Source organism: Oryzias latipes, chromosome 15 (genome assembly GCF_053564925.1).
Source record: "Oryzias latipes strain Hd-rR chromosome 15, Olatipes_Hd-rR_3.1".
NCBI lineage: Eukaryota > Metazoa > Chordata > Actinopteri > Beloniformes > Adrianichthyidae > Oryzias > Oryzias latipes.
The window spans coordinates 32,564,066-32,583,800 of NC_136251.1; the positions used below are offsets into that span (position 1 = coordinate 32,564,066).

At 43.2% G+C, this 19,735-nt stretch overlaps 1 protein-coding gene across 3 annotated transcripts in view; it reads left to right on the plus strand.

The window, feature by feature from the left end:
• The first annotated feature begins 5,954 nt into the window (after positions 1-5,954).
• Positions 5,955-19,735, plus strand: part of vwc2 (von Willebrand factor C domain containing 2) — a 31,113-nt gene continuing 17,332 nt past the window's right edge. Inside the window, exons 1-2 of one of the 3 annotated variants that reach the window (XM_078931871.1) lie at positions 5,955-6,336; positions 18,054-18,787. In XM_078931871.1, coding sequence (XP_078787997.1) covers positions 18,134-18,787 — 654 coding nt within the window. In that variant the 5' untranslated portion in view covers positions 5,955-6,336; positions 18,054-18,133. Of the gene's footprint in view, positions 6,337-6,447; positions 16,840-18,053; positions 18,788-19,735 lie in introns of those variants that run through there. The other 2 variants (XM_020709822.3, XM_078931872.1) reach the window with 2 other exon arrangements.

Below are 19,735 nucleotides of genomic sequence, written 5' to 3' on the forward strand. Positions count from 1 at the left end.
CGTTGTTACCGGAGGAGTCGCGGCGGATGTGTTGCTGGCAGGCGGGTTGACATGATGGCTTCGGTCGCGGAGTTCAGACCTTGGAGCTGGTGACTGTGATAACAAACCCTGTCGGGTTCATTGGGCCAGGAACTCCTGCTGCTGGATCCATGGTTGGCAAAGGATTCTGTCACAAGAACAGGCAGATGGCTGGTTCCAAATGAAGGAGGGTTAATAACTCTGCTGAAGGTCCACAAAGCTAAATCAGGGTGGCAGGAGTCAATAACGGGCATGAGATCATCAGAGGAGAGACAGCGTAGTCAGGATCCAGGTGAGGGTCCGGGCAAGGAAGCGGGGTCAGAAGACAGAAGATCCGGTCCAGATATAACACTCAGTAATGCCGGCAGAGTGGCACAAACAAAACTTCACACTGCTCTTCACTCATTGCAGTGCTTAAGTATGCTGTAGTTGATGAATGAATGACAGTCAGGTGTGCAGCATCCAGGAAGTGAGCGCTGGGGTTGCTGGGAGTTGCAGTTTAGCAGAAACTCTGGGGACGGCTCCCACTGGTGACCAGAGGGGGAGACAGAGTTCTGACTTCTGACACCACCAGACCGGCAGACGTTTAATCCACCTAGTCAGGTGCAGTGTTCCCAGCCTGAGGCTCTGACCTTTTAGCTTTGAACCTGCCTGTCTCTCAGACTCCAACCAAATATCAAACAGAGACCTTGTCCTGTTTGATGCCAAAAACTGTATTTTTTCATTTTCACACCCACCTCCTCTGTGGTCGTTTTCATGTTTTAGTGCCATGTTATACGTTTTTTTTCAAGGTGTTGTGTTGCTTTTAAATGGAAAATCATTTATTCAATTCAATTCAATTTTATTTGTATAGCCCAAAATCACAACAACAGTCGTCTCGATAGGCTTCGAAGTAAAACATGAAATCAGAAGGATCATGAATACAAAGAGTTCAATAGGAAAATACTAAAATGAACTAACAAACTGACTAAGCTATACTGGCATCCCTGCCCTTAGACCCCCCTTCGCGGTAAGGAAAAACTCCCAAAAAAAACGGATTCCGGAAAAAACGAAGAAACCTCAGGGGTGCCCACATGAAGGAGGGATCCTCCCCCAGGACGGACAGGCGATTTACCAGAACTCTTAGAGAAGAATTAACTTATCTAAATCTACAACTACATATATAAAAGTCCAGCAGACGAGCTTCATCCAGCCGTGGTTGGGGGGACAGTCAAAGGCGCGAGTCGAGCCGGAGACAGGAACCACAGCCAGGTGTAGGAGCAGGAGCAGAGACGAGGTAAACGGTCAGGTACAGAGCAGAGACGAGCCAGAGATGAGCCAGAGGCAGGATCGGGATTTATCGGGAACATCGGTTACATCTCTCACAATATTTATCCCGTACTTTCTGAATTTTTGAAAACATACACTCCTGGAAATCCTGGAAGATGTAGGTCTAAATAATTTGTCCTTTGATTGACTTTTGCTCCAGTAAAACTTGGTCTTTCTGCCTATAAATGCAAAAAGCCTCTTATTAACAAAAGACCATGTGAAAGTTTAGCTTAATGGATTACATCCTGATATATTGATGGTTACTAAGACGGCAGTGGTCTCTGGGGGTGAATTCATTGCAGGAAAACAACTGTCCTGTGTTCTGATAAGATCTTTGTCTTATTTTCCTTGGTAATCACAGACAGTCTCCCTTGAGAATATGTTTGTTAACTGCATCATGTTGTAAATTGTCCTTAATTCAGTGAGAATGATGAAACTTTCATTTTTTGAAACGATTTGTGCCCCAGAAAACCTAAAGTTCTTTCAAAAGGCAGGCAGAACATCTTTCCTGACCGGCTTTTTTGAGCGTCGAAGTGAAACTAAACTAAAATATACACACATAAAGACTGAACATGTGAGATATCCAACCAAATGGAGAAATGTTCAGCCAAATAAGACAGAAACTACATACGGTTGACTGTTTATAGTCTTAAAGGAAAAATCCGTCTTCCTGCCATGAAACGGTTTTCTAAACGAAGGAGAATCGGAAGTTTGATGTAACGGATAAATAATTGTATAAATAAACCAAAACACTGCAGGCTAACAAACAACCCAACAAGACAATATGATAATTCATCAAAATGAACGCTTTCATTCAAAAGGTCATGTGACTGACAGGACTGACAGGAACAGGAGCTGCAGGTGAAGCCAAACCTGCTCAGCCTGAGAAACAAGCAGCTGATCTCCAGGAAATCTCAAACATGGCATTAAGTCACATGGATCCTTGACTGTGACGCGTCATCCACTGCCTCCTTGCTGCGATAAACTCTGCACTGTTTCTAAAAAGCCTAATCAACAGGCTGAAAACATCCCTGATGCGTCTCCGCCCTCCCCTTACCTTTGTTAGGTACGAGCTGAACTTATGGTCCCTGCACTGTTGGACAGAACCCGGAGCTCCGACTCCATGCATTACAAGGAACTGGTTGCTGTTAATTAGCTGGAGTTGAAGAATTATTATTACTTCAGGGATCCTCTCTCCTTCCATTCAAACTTGGACTGAGTGAGGCGCTCTCAGGTGCTGCTGTGCAGTCAGGATGTAAAATGTGAAACTTTAATGAGCTGAATGAGATTTAGGACCAGAGAATCTCACAGAGAAGAAAATGGAGCAGTCAACAATCGATTCCATCGTGTCTGTACCAACACGCCTCTTTGATTCCACAGATCCACATCCTTTAAGGAACAGTACCAACATGTTTGGACTCGGACCAGGCTTTGACTTTACAGTCTTTGTACTTTTATTTGGAAGCCTCCACAATTAACCAGCCGTACAGATTTTTGTGGGAAATAAATGAAGCTAAGGCCCGCAAGGTGTTCAGGTTCTGAGTCTGAAGTAAATCCAACTGATCGACCTTCAGATGATCAAGTTCTCATAAAGCTTTTTTATTCATCCTTCATCTTCATTGGGAGTGGTTCGGGGGCTTGATGGGGTCCATCTCAGCTACCAAGTCTGTGGCACGACAGGCAGAAACGGAGAACCATATGGTCAACCCTGACGACAAAGCATTATGGATCAAGAAGGTGCAAACTCAACAGTGAGGCGACGGTTCTGACTGCTCTGCAGCCGATGACGTATCCGGCTTTTTTCACATCATGCGTGACGTGTTGGGTCATGAGGAGGTTATTTCTGTCATGCCGAACTACACTAGGCAGACCCAGATGCTGGAACCCGGAAGGAGGACAGGAGGAAGATGAAGGTAAGCAATGGAATTTATTTCTTTCCAGAGATAAGTGGTTTAGTTGTGGCAGTTGGGCGGCGTGGTAGGAGAGCCATCGAGGTTTCCGAAGCGTGACTTGCGGTTCGGCGGAGGCACGCGATGAGAGGGAAGCTTCGGCTGCGGCTCTTGACGTGGCTGGAGGTTCGGCTGTGGCTCGGGCTAGAGGCTTGGCGTTTGGATGAAGCTCTGTGGAGAGGTTGGTAGCTTCGGGTGAAGTTCTGCTCGGTTGTAGCTGATTCGGGGCGTCCACTCGTGGGCATGAGAGTCCTAGACACAGGATAGAGACACGTGAGATAATGACTAAGATACTTGGCATGAACACTGAGGTAAGACTAGACTGGCACCATCAGGGTTAACGAACTGGCGATGAGTGATGATCCTGGAGCTCCTTATGAAGGTCTGGTCGGTTGATGAGTAGAGTGGACGCAGCTGTGATGAATCAGTGGCCAAGCAGAGAGGAGAGGGGGAGAAGCTGACAGAGGCACCATGACAATTTCTCTGATACTCTGTTTTCTTCATGTCATGACCTGTTCAAAGAAAAAGTGAGCAGCTGGTAAAATAAGAAAAAACACGTTTGAATGAAAGTCAAGTCTGAAGACACTTTTGTTTCCTCAAAGAAGAGAATGTCGATGTTTCAGTCTGATCGGAAGGAAAACCACAGCCAGACTTATCAGTCCAAAACCCTTCTGTCCTCTTCAGATGAATTTCACAAACACACAGCTAAAAATCACAGAGATGCTCAGGAGACAACATCAGCTCTTCTGCTGCATGCTTTGGCCAGACAATTCTCCCACAGCAGGCTAACACAAATGCATAAATGAATTTGTTGAGGGCGCAGAGCCCAAACAGGTCTTCCTAACTGCACTCTCTGCAAACAACAGAAGCAAACCTGCAGTTTGATGAATATTCAATATTCGTGCTTTAGCAAACTTCCCATGGGAATAAAAAAAAAAGGAAAAGCATCTACTCAACCCTGTTGTAGTTCGCTCATGCATGCAGCTAATGGGCAGGTGGGGCGCAGCTTTGCCTTTCCTGCTGTCCTGCTTTGGCCCCGCCCCTCTCTGAAGCCGACTTCTGCCCATTTCCAGCACAAAAACACCGAGCTGGGCACTTTTGTTCTGCCTGCTCTGTAAAGTACCGGAACTGAGGCATGCGGGCCATTTCCACAGCTGAGCTCCAACTGCTGAGGTGGAGAGAATCAATAGTTAATGGGGGAGAAATGTAATGACAGTGAAGGATGACATTTCAACCTCAGGGAAGGTGTGGCTGCAGAGAACAGTGCTGCGTGATGCTGATGTGTGCCCACGGCAGTTAGCAGTTCACAGCCACCCTCTAATGCTGTATTAATGATTTCCCTTCCACAGCGCGGGTGTGGAGCGGACCGCCACCATGCATTTCTGCACAAACATAGGTGTTGGGGTACAAACCCATTTCTCTTCTGAAACTTTGTCACAATTTGTAAGCAGTGGTGCCAAATTCCTGCAGCAGTCTGGCAAACCTGTCTGTGCTTGACTACATTTTGTGTGAAAAATGGTTGAAACGTTTTGGTGCTGTGTCCAAAGATAATCTTTTAGAATGCATGGACCTTATTGGAGCGGTCCCTTTGAAATATGTTTGTGATCCGTGTGAAAGCAGCGATTGACATGTCCCACTGGGCTTCATTATGAACTGCAGTGGATCCGATTAGTGGTTCTGTAAAGCATCAGATAACCGCTCTGTGGTTATGCAGCTGTCTGCTTGACGTTATAGCTTCATATGTCTGAAAGCTTTCTAAGACACTTCATCCATCTATTATTCTAAGAGTCCAGATAAGAATAGATTTTATTTATTTGCACCTTTCATGACCTCTGCCCTCCCCAGATAACTAACCAACTATAAAGACCCACTATGATGAAAATTGTCTTTTTTGTGTTTTATAACATGTGATTGTGGCCTTTTTCTGATGATGGAGTACATAAAGAAAGAAAAAGAAGCTTAAAATTGCATTTCTGAGTATTCCTTTATCCAAATCAGGAGCAGAAAATAATACAGTTTGAAAAAGATGGAATTTGGTATGATGGGCGGGGCCACATCCTCTCTGCTCCGCCCCACTCTGATGCATTATGGACGACTTTGTTTTCCTGGTCTGAGGTGGAATCTGGATCTGAACTAGATGGCTGGATAGCTATGATATTGCTGCCGTTTCTGTTGCACCACTAAAATTATGGTTTTGAGGGGCTGTAAGCTAGTGGGAGAGAGTGTGGACAGATGACTGATGGGAAATGGGGGCGGGCTTACTCCACCCAAATAGTCCCGCCCACAACTCAGAGGTGAATTTCTGATGAACTCCTGCCGCTCTGCAGAAACTGTCCTAGAAAACGACACGTTTTTAGAGTAACACCATGGTGAGAATGAACAGACCAATGGGAACGCTTTAACCACGATGATCCGACTTTAATGCTAAAACACCAACATTTGTGGTCTCCAGAGAAAAGTTACAGGAATTTGCTAAACAGAAATAAAAAACAGCCAATGAGCAACAACTTTGAAGCCGTTTAATATTCACTGACACATTAATTTCTAATCTAAGTTCACGTAAAGGAGTGCAGGTATGTATAAACACAATATATTCACGAATGAACACATATGTTCATTAATGATTCTGTTTCTTGGGGTAAAGCGGTTCATCAGAGCAGAGTGTGAATCACGTGATCACGTCAGTGAAATTTCAGTTTGGCTCACTAATTGACTCTGTGGTTCCTGTCGGCGAAGCGCCATCTAGTGGCCGCCGGAGTCAGAGAGCGGTTCCGAACAGCCCCCACCTCTCAGGGAGACTGTGGAGCCGGTGTGCGGCGGGGACATCAGCATCTTTGCAGCCACACCGCCGGACTCTGGGGCGCTGTCCTCCAGCCGCGGTGCAGACTGAAGTTACGCGCAGCGCGCGCTGACCTGCGCGTGCCCCGGGACGCTGTGCATGTGAGCGGCTGTGAACGCGAAGGCTTCCATCCCTTCTCCGCACAGCAGTTGTTGCTGTCACCGCTCGGTCCGAAGGCTGCCTCACGCGCACGCGGATCCGGACAGACGCCGAGGATCGCAGGTGAGTCGGAAGCATGACGCTTTTCTTCATTCTGTCATTTTTCTGCGTTTTCATGAACTTTTGCTCTTTAAACCCAGCTTAGCAGCCTCGGAGCTTCTTGTCACGTCTCAGCTGCAGAAAACTGAGTAAAGCATTAAAAAGCTGAGGAGGACGGTGCACCTGTGGAGGCGGCAGAGAACCAGCAAACTGTGTGGAATCCCAGATGTTTGCAGATGTTTCCTAAATGATGTCAGTGCAGGTCTCAGAGAAACACCAGCACATTATGCATTTAGCATAGCAGGCAGGTGGAATTATCTTTATGAATGGCTTCATTAGAAAGTGACTGAAGGGAGATTTGTGGACGTCTCTCCTTTTTTCTCTCTGGTGTGTGTTGATTGAGAGTTGAAGCGAATGCCGATCCATCACATCCTGTTCCTTAAAGCATGCTGGAACAGCCATGCCTGTTTGCACTCTTCACACAAACATTGTGCAGGAACAAATGTGCAGCCTGTTCTTCTGCAAACAAGCCTAAGATTTTAGGACAGTTTTTCAGAAGTGCTCAGTGTTTTTATGCGTAACATGTTGCTGTAAACTTTCATCTGATTTGGGTCACTTGCCAGATTTACAGTGTGAAGATGAAATTCAATCAGACATCCCTGCAGCAGTCTTTACTCAATGGCAGATGGCTTAATGCTCTTGGATCTTGCATTCGTGCCTCTTCATGCCCTCGTTGGCCTTCATCATTTCATTCTGTCCGTCAGAATAAAAAGGAGATTGCTTGAAAGCCGTCCTCTTCAGGTCCAGCCCCACTAGCCACCACTGTCTAAACATTTAAGGTGGGATTGTGATGCGTTGTCAGAAATGGAAGTGGAGCTCAGAGTAAATGCTTGGAGTCCCTGTGTGTCTTAGATGTTGGCTTGCTGGAACAGTGGAAGTTGGAGAATCTGTAATGCGCGGTAAATGAACTGTGCTCTCTGGTGAGGGCATGTTTGTCTGTCTGAGTTAATTCCAGCCCTGAGGAGACAGTTTTCCTCTCTGACATCTACAGCAATTCTGTCAGACCAACATCCGCTTCAGTTTCCGTTTGAAAAATGGATTCAGCTTCTCTCTGTGCGTGCCATCACCTTCAAACAGGAAGTATTTTCCCTCACTGCTTTCTATTTACCTTTATTTTTCAAATGAAGAGACACGTTTGTGCTGCTCCTCTGCATCAGTCCCTGCTTGCAGATTTATTGTGTCATTGTCAGAGCGATCAACCTCCCTGGAAGAGACCTTTCTGAGTGATATCAAAGATGAAAGCAGGGAGAAGCATTTGAAGCCATGCCAGGTCTATCTGTATGAATAATAGGAGCGTGTTTGTCAAGGCGAGGCTAAACTCAAAGCTTAGATTCTGGTGTCAGGACTGATTGTCCAGATTCACTGTGCTGTGGAATAAAAATGACAACATTCATGAGTCAGACATCAACGGGATGCTAAGCATCCCTGAAGGGGGACTCTGCAACCAGGTTGAAGCCCTGCTTGATTAGACATTGTTGCTGCACTCAAGTGGTCATTCTGGCTGCATGTTGGAACGAGAACTTTGGCCTTTGACGGATGGATTTAGAGCTGCAGCCACTCTAATGACGGAGCGGCTGCTGATGCTGAGTTCATTCAGTCTGATGCTGCAAGCAGAGACATTTAAATGTCAGAGGAAACACGCTCAGTCCTCAAAGTCAATATGTAATATTAATGGTGGGGAATAGAACAATAAAATGCAACTTCACAACTGTCAGATGATTCAAATATGTGAGAGCTGATGGAGGACAGCAAAGCAGGAGTATTGCTATGCAGGGTGAGACATAACCAGCGCTAACTCTTATGACAGTTGACAAGCGTCACTTGTAACATAACAGCTTTCCTTCAGAAATGTGAATGAATGCTGGAAACATCTGCCGTTCTGCATGGCACTGTTTCATTTGAGCTGTGGTCAGTCACCGTCTAATGATGCATCATTAAGAACCAGTCTGCAGGGAAGGGTTGTGGTTGAAACCAGGTAACTTTAATGAAGCTTCCAAAACACACAATTACAACCAAACATCTCCTTATTCTCCAATAAGGAAGAATGAAACTGCAGATGCAAACTCTGTGTGATGCAGGCTCTGTCCACACAGATGGAGTAGAACTTACGTGGCAGAAAGCCATTTGCAGGCAAAGTAATATAGAACATTACCCTCCATCCTGACATAATTAATGTTTGAGCTCCATTTAATACCCCAGAGACGTTACTCTGGCTTTGTCCTTCTACACACTGAAATGTTTCACTTGGAAGCAGAATGACACTTTTATATTGTTAAATATTCAAGTAAATCAATTAAAAATAGTGTTTTTTTTTGTTCTGACTGCAGCATGCAGGTCTGTAAATGTAAATAGAGTGAAATGCAGACATGGTATGGAAAAAGAAAGAACACTGAAAAAAGATCAACCATAGAAATCCCAGTGACTGCTTTTCAGGGCTGGAATAACAGAGGCAGCCGCCGTTATTCCCACCAGACTCCAGAATGTTCAGACTTCTTCAGGGAGGCTAGCTCTTCATTTTCAAAATCCCTTTGGATGTTTGCAGGTGTGTCTTGGGTGAAAACCTTTCGGACGTAGCGATGCATTTGTTTCAGTCATTTGGAATTGCACCGTGATAGCTGATGAAGAATTTTGTCCTTTGAAGATGGTAGTGTCTAAAGAGTCAATTTCCCTTTGAAGAGTTATCGACAAATCACTCAGGTGAATTTAAAACCTCCACAAAATGCCCAAAGTGGTTCTTAGAACCCGTCCAGATACTCCACTGTCATCGAAATAACAGCAATAGCATCTTGGTTTCTGCTGGCCTTTTGACAGACTTCTTGTTCCCAATTGGACATAAAAATAAATGTAAATGTGCAGATTTCTACAAACACAACAAGCCCACTGAGGTTTTGACAGTCAGAGCTTAAGAGGAAGCCAGAGTTTAAGAAAGAAACTCTTTCCATCTTTGTCATGACAGAGGATCTTTAAGGTGTCTTTGACAGCAGAATGATCATGGAACCATGAAGAGCAAGTGAAGAACCACAGCTGAGGCTTGGAGATGAAAGTCGTAGATGCTTAGTTTTGTCACCAACTCTACCTGGCCGAGCTAAAGATGCTCTTTACTCTAAGCGGTCACATTTAATCTTTGGAAAGTGGGCTAGAATTTTAGCCCAAACCTTCATTTCAAACGTCGTCCCTTCTGGTGCATTCAGATGACACAATAAAATGAAGGAAGGTTTAGGAAGGAAATGTTTATCAATTCAGACTTCTGTTAGACTGAAGGGGGTTTTGTCATTTATATTTGCTGTATGACCAACAGTCTACAGGGAGTGTGAGAGGATCATCAGACGTAGAAACATCATGAAAGTACGGAAACATAGAACAAGACAAACTAGATGGGGTTTGGCTCTGCTTCTCCCAACTCCAGCGCAGAAAAATCCACAGCTGTTCTCCTTGACCACGAGGATGGGAACATTTATGAAGGCCAGATCTCACTGAAGTACTTTTGAAGATGCTTTTAGAAAAAAAGGTGAGGACAATGATGGAGCCGGGAAGGAGGGAGGGAAGGGGCACAGCAGGAGAAGAGGGGAGGCAGACGAGAGACCTGCTGAAACTAAAGCAGCGGTTGCCACAGTAACAAAGAACATCCATCCGTGTTCAACAGCAAAGCCACCTGCTGTCATTAGTAAGATGACAAACATTCTCCATAGACAGTTGGACATGTCTTCACATAACCTTTCTAATGTCCTACTGTCTTTTAAATCTGAAAATCTTTGTTGTGTCTAAAATATTAGATCTCAGTTCTCTATTTTCAACCTTTCTTCTTCTGGAGGTTTCAGGTCTGTGGCAGCAGCACAGATGTCCTATTTCCATGTCATGTATTTAAAGGAAAGTCATTATGTTCTCTATTCAAAATCAAAACAGCCAAACCAGATATTTTGAGTATTTAGTTTGAAGTTCTTAAAAGGATTTGGATCAGAAATCACATCTGAATTTTTTCAAAGACCATAAGTTGAGCCAAAGAACATCACATTTAAATATTGATCTTCTCTGAAACTGCCTTGTGTTTTTTCCCAGATATACACATATTTAAAAAACGATTAAATTAGACTCACTAGTATATTTGTCATTAGTATGTTTAGTTAAAAAGATGGTTAGTCTTTTGGGGAAGGGGGCGTTGGGGGGCCAGCGGGAACAACATGCTTTTACTGAGGCATCTGATTGGTCAGTTTAAAACTTGAATAACTCACGATAAAGAAAAAATATCTTCTTTCTCTTTCCCCATCAGGGGTCGCCACAGCGAAACAACCTCTCTTTCGAGGACGAGTCGCATGGTTAACTTGGCAATGTTTTACGCCGGATGCCCTTCCTGATGCGACCCTCTCAATTTAACCGGGCTTGGGACCGGCACAGAAGCAGAGAAGGGAATAGGGAGCAGCCCGGATTCGAACCCTGGTGTGACGGACGGAAGGCGCCGCAAACCAGCACCAGCTAAACCGGCTCCCGTGATAAAGAAAAAATATAACAGAAAAAAATAGGATTAGCAAGAAATGTTAAAAAAAAGGGATCAGAGCAAGAATGTTTCCTCTGACCAATAGAATGACTGAGTAACAGCTCTTGATTTCTCTAAAAACCTTTGGGATTCGGCTCCTTGGAGCCAGCAGGTATTTCCTGTTTGGAACGCCAGGGGGGAGGGGCCACTCAGTCGTCCAGTTCTCAAATACAGTCAATGCTACCCAACCGAATACAACGACACTTCCGCTATAGCGTTTTACCGTCAGGACATGTCTACGGATGGTAAATCAAAGTAATAACCTCTTAAAATGTTTATTATAATAAAAATGTTCATAATGAGGAAAAGTTTACTTTAATGTTGGCAAAAAAAGAAAGAAAAATAAATGTTATGGTTCAGGACGGCACTATCCTACTAAGGATTATAAAACGGACTACAAATGTTTTCTCCCTCCCCTCTCCACATGACTAGGGGGGGCGACCTGAGCCTGGGGCCTTGTTCTGGCTCATCACTCTTTTTCTGGCGCCCTCCTCCTGGGTGGAGCGATCGGCCCCCCTCTCGACTCTCTGGTGGACTTCCTGTGGGGGCGGCTGCAGGTCTGCTGGGATCACTTTGTGGGTTCCTCTAGGGGGCTCCGGTTTATGTCTGTGGTTTGGGAATCTGGGTGATGGTGGGCAATAGAAGGATTGTTGTCATGGCAACAGAGCCAGTAACATAGTAAAAGTTTGGAGTGAATGAGCTTGTCTGTTCAGTTTGACTAAATGCAGCTTGAAAACCATAAATACATATTTAGACAAATCTCTGCATAGAAGCTGAAAACAAAAGTAACGTCTCTAACTTGAAGGAAGGTCAGACAGCAGAGCAGAGAGGAGTTCAGGTGAGTAACCTTTTGAAGGAAAACACCTCTTAAGTCCACATTTGGAGTTTTATTTGTTCTATTTAAGAGAACATTCCTTTCATGGTGACGGCACCGATCTTTTATTCAAAGCTTAAACTATAAAACTCTTTGTTGTTGATGTTAATACGAGCAGCTTGATAAATCCGATAGGAATTAAGGATTGTAAGTAGTCACTGCGACATAAGGCAATGCCTGCCGGCCTGTTTTTATTGGTTAATGCGATTCTGAGACTGAGTTTGTGTGAAGTAGAATTAGAACGTGCTCAGCGCTCATCGTATTGACCCGTCCAGCTGCTGTTCTGCACCCAGATCCAGCCCGCAAATATTGTAAGTCCGTTGAGAGCCATTCTCTGTGCTCACCTGCTCAAGACGGAGTTTAAGTTTCCGAGCAGAGTTTTTCTCGGCTCAAGTGAACCCACGCACATCCCTGACCAGGAAAGCACAGTATTTCCTCCTACTTTAGATCTCTGGAAACTGTTTTCAGTTCCCTTCCAGAATGCCTCTTAGAGCTCTGCAGACCCAGTTCAGCACCTCCACATCAACGCAGCAGCAGTCTGCCTAAAGGTCACCTTTTTCTTTGTCCCTCCACATTATCTTCCAGTTTGGTGTTCAGAATTTGCAAAAACAAAAAAGATAAAGGAAAAAGGAAATTAAAAAAGTTCAATAAAGATTTAAGTCTGAGAGCAGCTGAATAACGTAGGGTTTGTTGTTTAGACGATGACAAATTCAAATGTTATGCTTCAGATTGTGTGTAATGAGTTTCTAATGCGTTAGAAACTTCTGCCGTGGATCTGAGCTTTCTTTATAAACACCAGTTGGAACTTTAGTAATTCTCTGTGCCCACACACAATTAGTCCTGCGTTCTTTCAGATATTTCTGTTTACAACCATCGACCAGAAACATCCCATGTTAATACGAGTCACCATTCATTTATGTTTGTCACACACTTAAACACCCACTTCCCGGAAAAAGGAAAAGCTTAACTTTGACTGGAAAAACAACTTTCTTCATCTTTTTGCAGAGAATTATCTATAAAATACAAACAGTGAATTATGCTAAACATTTGCTGAAGCCACTTTTTATCCCAGTTTCCACACTTTCCCATCAGTTTGACGACGGACGCTGCAAGAGTCCAAATAACCACCAAATGAATATCAATCGGCAAAAGTCTGGGGGAAAATCCAAAAATCTGTCAAGAACCGTTTAGTTAAAGCAACAAAAAAGAAAAACATTGAAGTAATAGTCTGTTTTTTCTCCATTTGGAACTAATCTTTTTATTGCTAAATTGCGAGAGTTTGTATTACTGCAGCTCTAAAATCGCAGTTGTTCCTATAAAGTCAAAACACAGCTGTGCTTAAAATAATCTTAGTTTTAACATTTATAGTAGAAGGAATCTTGAAATCCGAAAAATAGGAAAAAGAATCATATTCGTTGATAGAAAACAATACACTGTACACAATAACTGACTCCAGAAATAACACGGACAGTGCATTTGTGGTGTTTTCAGCTGTCAGTCTAAGGATGTGAAAGTTTTGCTCTTCAATTCAAACATGACGAGTCAAACAGCAGAAAACATGTTTAAAATTTTCAAACGCAAACTTTTACAAACCTCAGCCCTGTGATAAGAACATCCACACATTTACAACTCTGGTGTGTCAGAACATTTTAGCCGACTTTTAATCAATAACACATACAATTAAATGTCAACTTGGAAACAATGAGATGCTGCTTCAGTCCATTTTTTGTCTGTATTCCAACTAAACTTATTCATTTTTATCCATCACTATAGCCAGCTGTGAATGAAAAAACCTTTATCCTCCTGCACACGATCATAGAGGGGCAGGGGCTCAAAGTCCGAAAAGCGTTTTGGTCCTTTATACAGTATGAAGTAAGATTTTAAAATAAAGTGTTAATGGACAACTTCTTAGCCATGTGACCCGTGTTGGTGAAAGTTTACAACCTTCTCCCAGGTTGTAAACTTATAGGCACAACTATAAACTCTTATTTCCATCTGATCCTCTAAACTGGATTTGCTGTGATTGGCCAGATTTTAATCCGAAAGATGGTGAAACGGAACAATACAGAATTTTAAAAAGCCAATTCTAATCAGGAAAAAAAGACATTAAACATAAACATTATTAAAGGCTGGGAGAATATTAAACAAAAGAAACTCTTATTGCCACTCAACTGGATTTAAACAACTAGATTTAACGGAAAATTGACGAAGCCACGTGGATGAGCGGTCAAACGTTTCAAGGAAGAAGATTGAGTCCAGCCTCTTTCATTTTCTTAGAACTGCTTTTGGATGTTGCATGGTAATGTTTTCCCACTGGCTCTTAAACAAAAAGATGTCAGAGCAGCACAGTACAGATGACACTTTTATAGCCTGAGGGCAATTAACTAAAATGAAGACAGCTGTGGATCCTAAAACTAGTGTGACTGACAAAGGGTAAAGAAGAACATGACCAAACTAAACCACAGAATCCTTAAAGTTTGTACAAACAAGAGGACCGGCTTTATGTACGATTCTGACGGCTCGTTTTGGAAGTAAAAACAGAGGATGTGGTGAACTTTTATAATAAGTGTGTAATATGGAAATATTAAAGAGCAGTAAAATATCTACAGTTTTATTCTAATAAATACTTGGATTTATTTATTTTTGAAATACTTGACACTTTAGTTTGCTTAGTTTGTTGTCAGTAACAACCCCTAAAAATTAGATTTTCTGTAATGCTTTTGATTGATACGTTGTTTATTTTAACTGACAGCTCTGCTTTTGTCATGATACGTATGACATGGCAGACCCAGATGCTGGAAGCCGGAAAAAAACTCAGACGAAGTAGATAGTTAACAGATTTATTTTTCCAGGTGGGATAGGTAATGACGTATAAGAGTTCGTGGATAGAATGATGGTTATTGGAGTAAGCAGTCTTGCCGATACTTCAATGGCGTCGGAACTGGACACGAGACTTGGTGACGGATTTGGGGACTGGCATTATTCTTGGCCGGTGTCGTGGCGTGGCAGGAGTAAGCGTCGCTGGAGTGAGGCGGACGGCAGCCCGTAGAGATGTGGATTCCAGGTGGACACTCATGGTGATGAAACCTGAGATTGAAGCGACAAAGCGAGGTAAGTACCAAGGTAACGAGACAACTAGACATAACTTGGCGACCAGACTTAAGCACCATTAGGAGTAACAAACTGGCGATGAATGCTGGGGCAGGATCTCCTTATGAAGGCTGGAGGTAGATGAGGTGAGTGTCCACAGCTGGTTCCAATCAGCAGAGCAGAGAGGAGAGGGGGACAGTAGACTGCCAGAGGCACCATGACAGCTTTGTCAATATAATTATCAAAAAACATGACTTCTGTTTTGTTCAAGTTCAAGGATAGTTTATTTTAACCTCTCCATGTTATTTTATTTAATTGTGTATTCACAGCATTGTGAAGTTTCTGATTGTCTGTAGAATAGAATATATTTGTGTCAGCAGCAAATAATGAGTTTTAAAAGTTTTCAAACATCGAATGTATTATTGATGTCAAGATTGAATAGCAGCGGGCCCAGAAGTGATCCTTGTGGGACACCACAACGAATCTCCTTGGCCTCTGATGTCTATTCATCAATCTTAATAGTTTTCTTCTTGTTAAATAGTTCTTGACCCAACTTAACGCCACTCCTCTTATCCCATACACTTGACTGAGAATCAAATAGTTTTTTAAGTCAATTCAATTCCAGCTGCATTTTTGTGTGCAGAGTGTTTGTGATTTCTTCCACTGCATCAATAAGAGACATTGAATTTGATCTGTTTTCTCTGAAACCGTCTTGACTTTCATTTATAACTAGTTTAGCTTGCCTGCCACTGTACAATCACTAGGTTTTATGTGGTGAGGGCAGAAACAAAGCTTTATAAATCTACGCCGAGTTACAGTTTGTTCTAATTTGATGTGATTTAACCAGGAAGGTGGTGGAGGATCCATGCACGTTCGATGCCAGATCAGATTTTTCTGTCACCTCTTTGTGGGGTCTGACACACACAGTCAGGCCGTGTACTGATTTGGGGAAATGAAAAAAAACATAGCAAATATGAATCTGGGAGATGATACAGACGTCAACACAGGTAAACATCAGAACTGTAAAGTGGAAGTAACATTTCTGTCTGAAGACATTCCTGCTTTTGGAACTATTTCACTTGAGGAGAAAAACATTCACACATGATAAAAAAAAGACAGTAAGGAACCAGATCTGTCTGTGAAGGAGACGCATGCCTGAAGCTGGGTTTAAATTGCTCTTAATTTAAACATTTTCTTCAGTTTGTAGCTGGTACTAAAGGAGTTTTTTTTTATCCGGTTGGGGGACTCTTCCCATGGTCCCATTTCATGAACTTTTGTCTTCAGCATCCGCACAACTCAGAAGAATCACACTATCACACTAAAAGTTGTTGCACAATTAGTAATCGGCCTTTGTGTCAGTAAAATAGGTGCCATGACCCAAATGCTTTTCAAATCCTGATACGAAGAAAAGACAAGAAAACGTTTGGCATTAAGGATAAAGATAGCAGCAGCTTTCACTCAGTGAGCAGAGACTGAACTACAAATTTCTTCAAGTTTCCTGGAGGTGAATTTAGGTCAGATTAGACCCTCAAATATGTTGTTGATTTTTGAAAGAATTTGTTTGCAATGAGAAAAGCTGTCATCTGTCCTGTCATTGAACACAACTTTGCTGTCGGTTAACATCCAGCTGGACGACTAGTCAGAGCTCAGCGAGAAAGCACATGTAGTAGAGCAGCAACATTAGAGTAACAGTTAACAGCTGTTAACGTGCAGAGGTCAAACTGACCAAAAACCCTGAACGAGTCTGTTTAAACTAAAATCTAATAACCAGGTGCCGTCATAGAGCTGCCAAAATCAGATTCCACAGAGTACACTTCTGAAAGTTTGGTTTTAATCTAATGTCTGATTTCTTTCAGTTTCTAGCAGTTTCTATCTCCATTCTATCCTTCAAAGGTCATCTGCCAATGACGTTCCAAGCTTCTGCTGTTATTATCCATAAAGAAAGCAACATCTCTGCTTATTTCCATCTAAGGTATAAAAGAAAAATATCTGGTAAACTGATGCATAGAGATTATTGGTATAAGTTGCATTATGTGATAAAGAAAATGATGTTTCATTCAGATAATAAGTCAGATGGGATGTGGGTGGGAATGGCTCTGCTGCGCCGCTCCATGTCCTGCTTCCTCCATCTTCCACAGCTGCAGCAAAGGTTGTCCCTGAAACAGAAAAACATTCCAATATCTCAGATGTGCCACGAGCGTCATCTTCTTTCCCTCTGAATCCTGACTTCATAAATATCAGAATGTGACTTACCCACACAGAGAGACTTTGATTTCCTTTGACTGAAACACAAGAAATGCTTGTTCTTCTTCTCTTTCCACAATTACACTCTTCCTGGTGCTTCCACTCTGATGATCTTTCAGTGTTTTCAATCCTGGTCCTGGAAATAAGGTTCACTGACAGATGAATCAATAAGGGGAAGGATTCCCAAACAGTTAATTGTTAGGTGACTCAGTAAGGAGTAATCTAAGCTTTTCCACAGCATATAGTGCATTTTAAAATGACTGCAAGCCACTGCAGGACCTTTAGTGGGAGTTTTAAAACAGACCACAAGCAAAGAATAATTGCATGGCAAACAATTTACATGCATGAGAATAAAGTTAGGCAGGAGAAAAAAGCAAAACAGTTTTGATGAGTTAAAAAGGCCGTCTGTTAATTTGAAGAATTAGATCCACTTTGGCTTTTGTGCACAGAAAAGATGCAGCCTTTGAGCTTTGGTGCGATTCCCAAAGCTAAAGCCGATTACTTGAATTTGAAATTGACACTGCAGTCTTCTTATGGCAGTGTAGAAGTTGGTTCTCCAGAACGGCTTCATGTTTTGTTTTCAGATCAATGTCTCTTTGTGCGGTGAACTGTGAGGCATTGAAAAACCCACATTGATCCCTGCTTCATAGGGGGGGCACAGGCGTTTAGTGTCGTTTGACTCCCCTCCAAGGCCGCTTTCCTTCAATCACTGCAGTGACTGATTGATGCAGGGAGGTGTTACAGTGCGTAGCCTCATTGATTTTCCTAACAGCCTTGTGACCGTTCCTTTCCTGATGATCCAGTTCAAGCCTCACCTTCTGTTGAGCTTTGCTTGACACGATGAAGCGCAGTTTCTGAGTTGACTCATTCCAGAGGCTAAATAAAACAAAGCCCACATCTGGCAGAAACCAAGATAACCGCTGTTTCATTTTCTCTTTCCAGATGGACTGGATTACACCTGAGATGTGAAGTGTGTTATGTGAGCCAAGGTGTTTTTCCCACCTCACTGGTGGTGGGGAGAGATGCTGCACTCCGTTGCCATGACAGCAGAAGTTCTTTTTGTTCTTGGGTTCCTGATGAGCTTCAGTCTTTGTAACCCTATAGCCACCTTACCTGCGAGTCGAGGTCATCTTGAAAGGGTTCTGACAAAAGCCAGGGAAGACAAACATGGGGAGCAACAGGCGCCCAAGGAGCCACCAGAAAACACTGCACTGCAGCAGTTAGAGGAGATCAATGTTCTGGGCCTAAACAGGACAGCTTTAAACAATGCCAAGCCAAACTTTAGCCCTCTAACAAGGGGAGGATCTAAAGGGGGGAAACCCCCAGAGCTCTGGAGCGAACAGGACAGCCTGAACCAAATAGACGAGGGCCCCACCAGTGATGTTACCCTTTCATTGGATGCCATTGATGAGTATGCCTACCCAGACTACAGGGGGAAAGGCTGCATGGATGAGAGCGGATATGTGTTTGCCATCGGCGAGCAGTTCACACCGGGCCCTTCAACGTGCCCTTGCCTCTGCACAGATGAGGGACCTCTGTGCACTAAGCCAGAATGTCCCAAGGTTCACCCTCGCTGCATTAAAGTGGACACCAGCCAATGCTGCCCGCTGTGCAGGGAGAAGAAGAACTACTGTGAGTTTCGGGGCAAAGTCTACGCCTCTCTGGAAGAATTTAAGGTGGGCTACTTAACTCTATTCTCTCATTTTTGACATGCTTGAACTTGATAGAAGTGCTGACAGAACAGTCCTTTCCGCCTGTGGAGGATATTATAAGCAAGAGAGCCAGTCTTACTGCATGCAAGTGTGCATCCAGGCAGATTTATAATGGCAAAGGTCAGCACTTGTCTTTCCTCTCACACAGAATATTACCAGAGGTTGAATGCAGCTTCAGCAGCCTTTCCATTCTGGCTTTGTTGATGCACATACAGACAGACATGCTAAAGACACAGAGCCTTGAATGCTTTTATCCCCTGCTTCTACTGTGAAAGGTTGGACACGGGATTGCACTGCTGTCTTAGTATTCCATTCCTTATGACTTAATACATTTTACTGACCCAATAAGGCTTTTTATCTATGTAGTCTCTGGCCAGATGGTTGAGACTAATATAAAATATGTTCTTCTAACTGGCAGCATTTCCAACATCTCTTTGTTGAGTCTCAGCTGAGGGAATTCTGCAGGACTTCCACTCCTGCAAGCTGCATACATCAGCTTTTGAGTTTGGTAGAGGGCTTTGAAAGTACACGACGGGCTGGTTTTTGTGCTTGATTGCTACATTTTGGGATAGTGAATGAAGTGGCACGTTTCTCCATTTTTCACAGAAAACCACCATGTGCACGCACAAGCCTCTGCAATGCTTGCAGGATTAACCTTTGTGTTCTCAGTATGATGAGACTGAAAAAGCAGCAGAAAAATGAACCCAGTATTGTCGTGGCTGAATGTGAATCAAAAGGGGCCCTGTCAGTGCTAGCCTTTGTCTTCCTCCTTTCTTGGACTTACAAGAATGCTTGGATGGTCAAGTGCCTTCAAACTATGTTTGTGCACCAAGAAAATTGAAAGCATCTTTCTTTAGATTCTCATTTTCATTGATTTCTTCCTCTGTCCCTTGAGGAAGCCCTTTTGAAAAT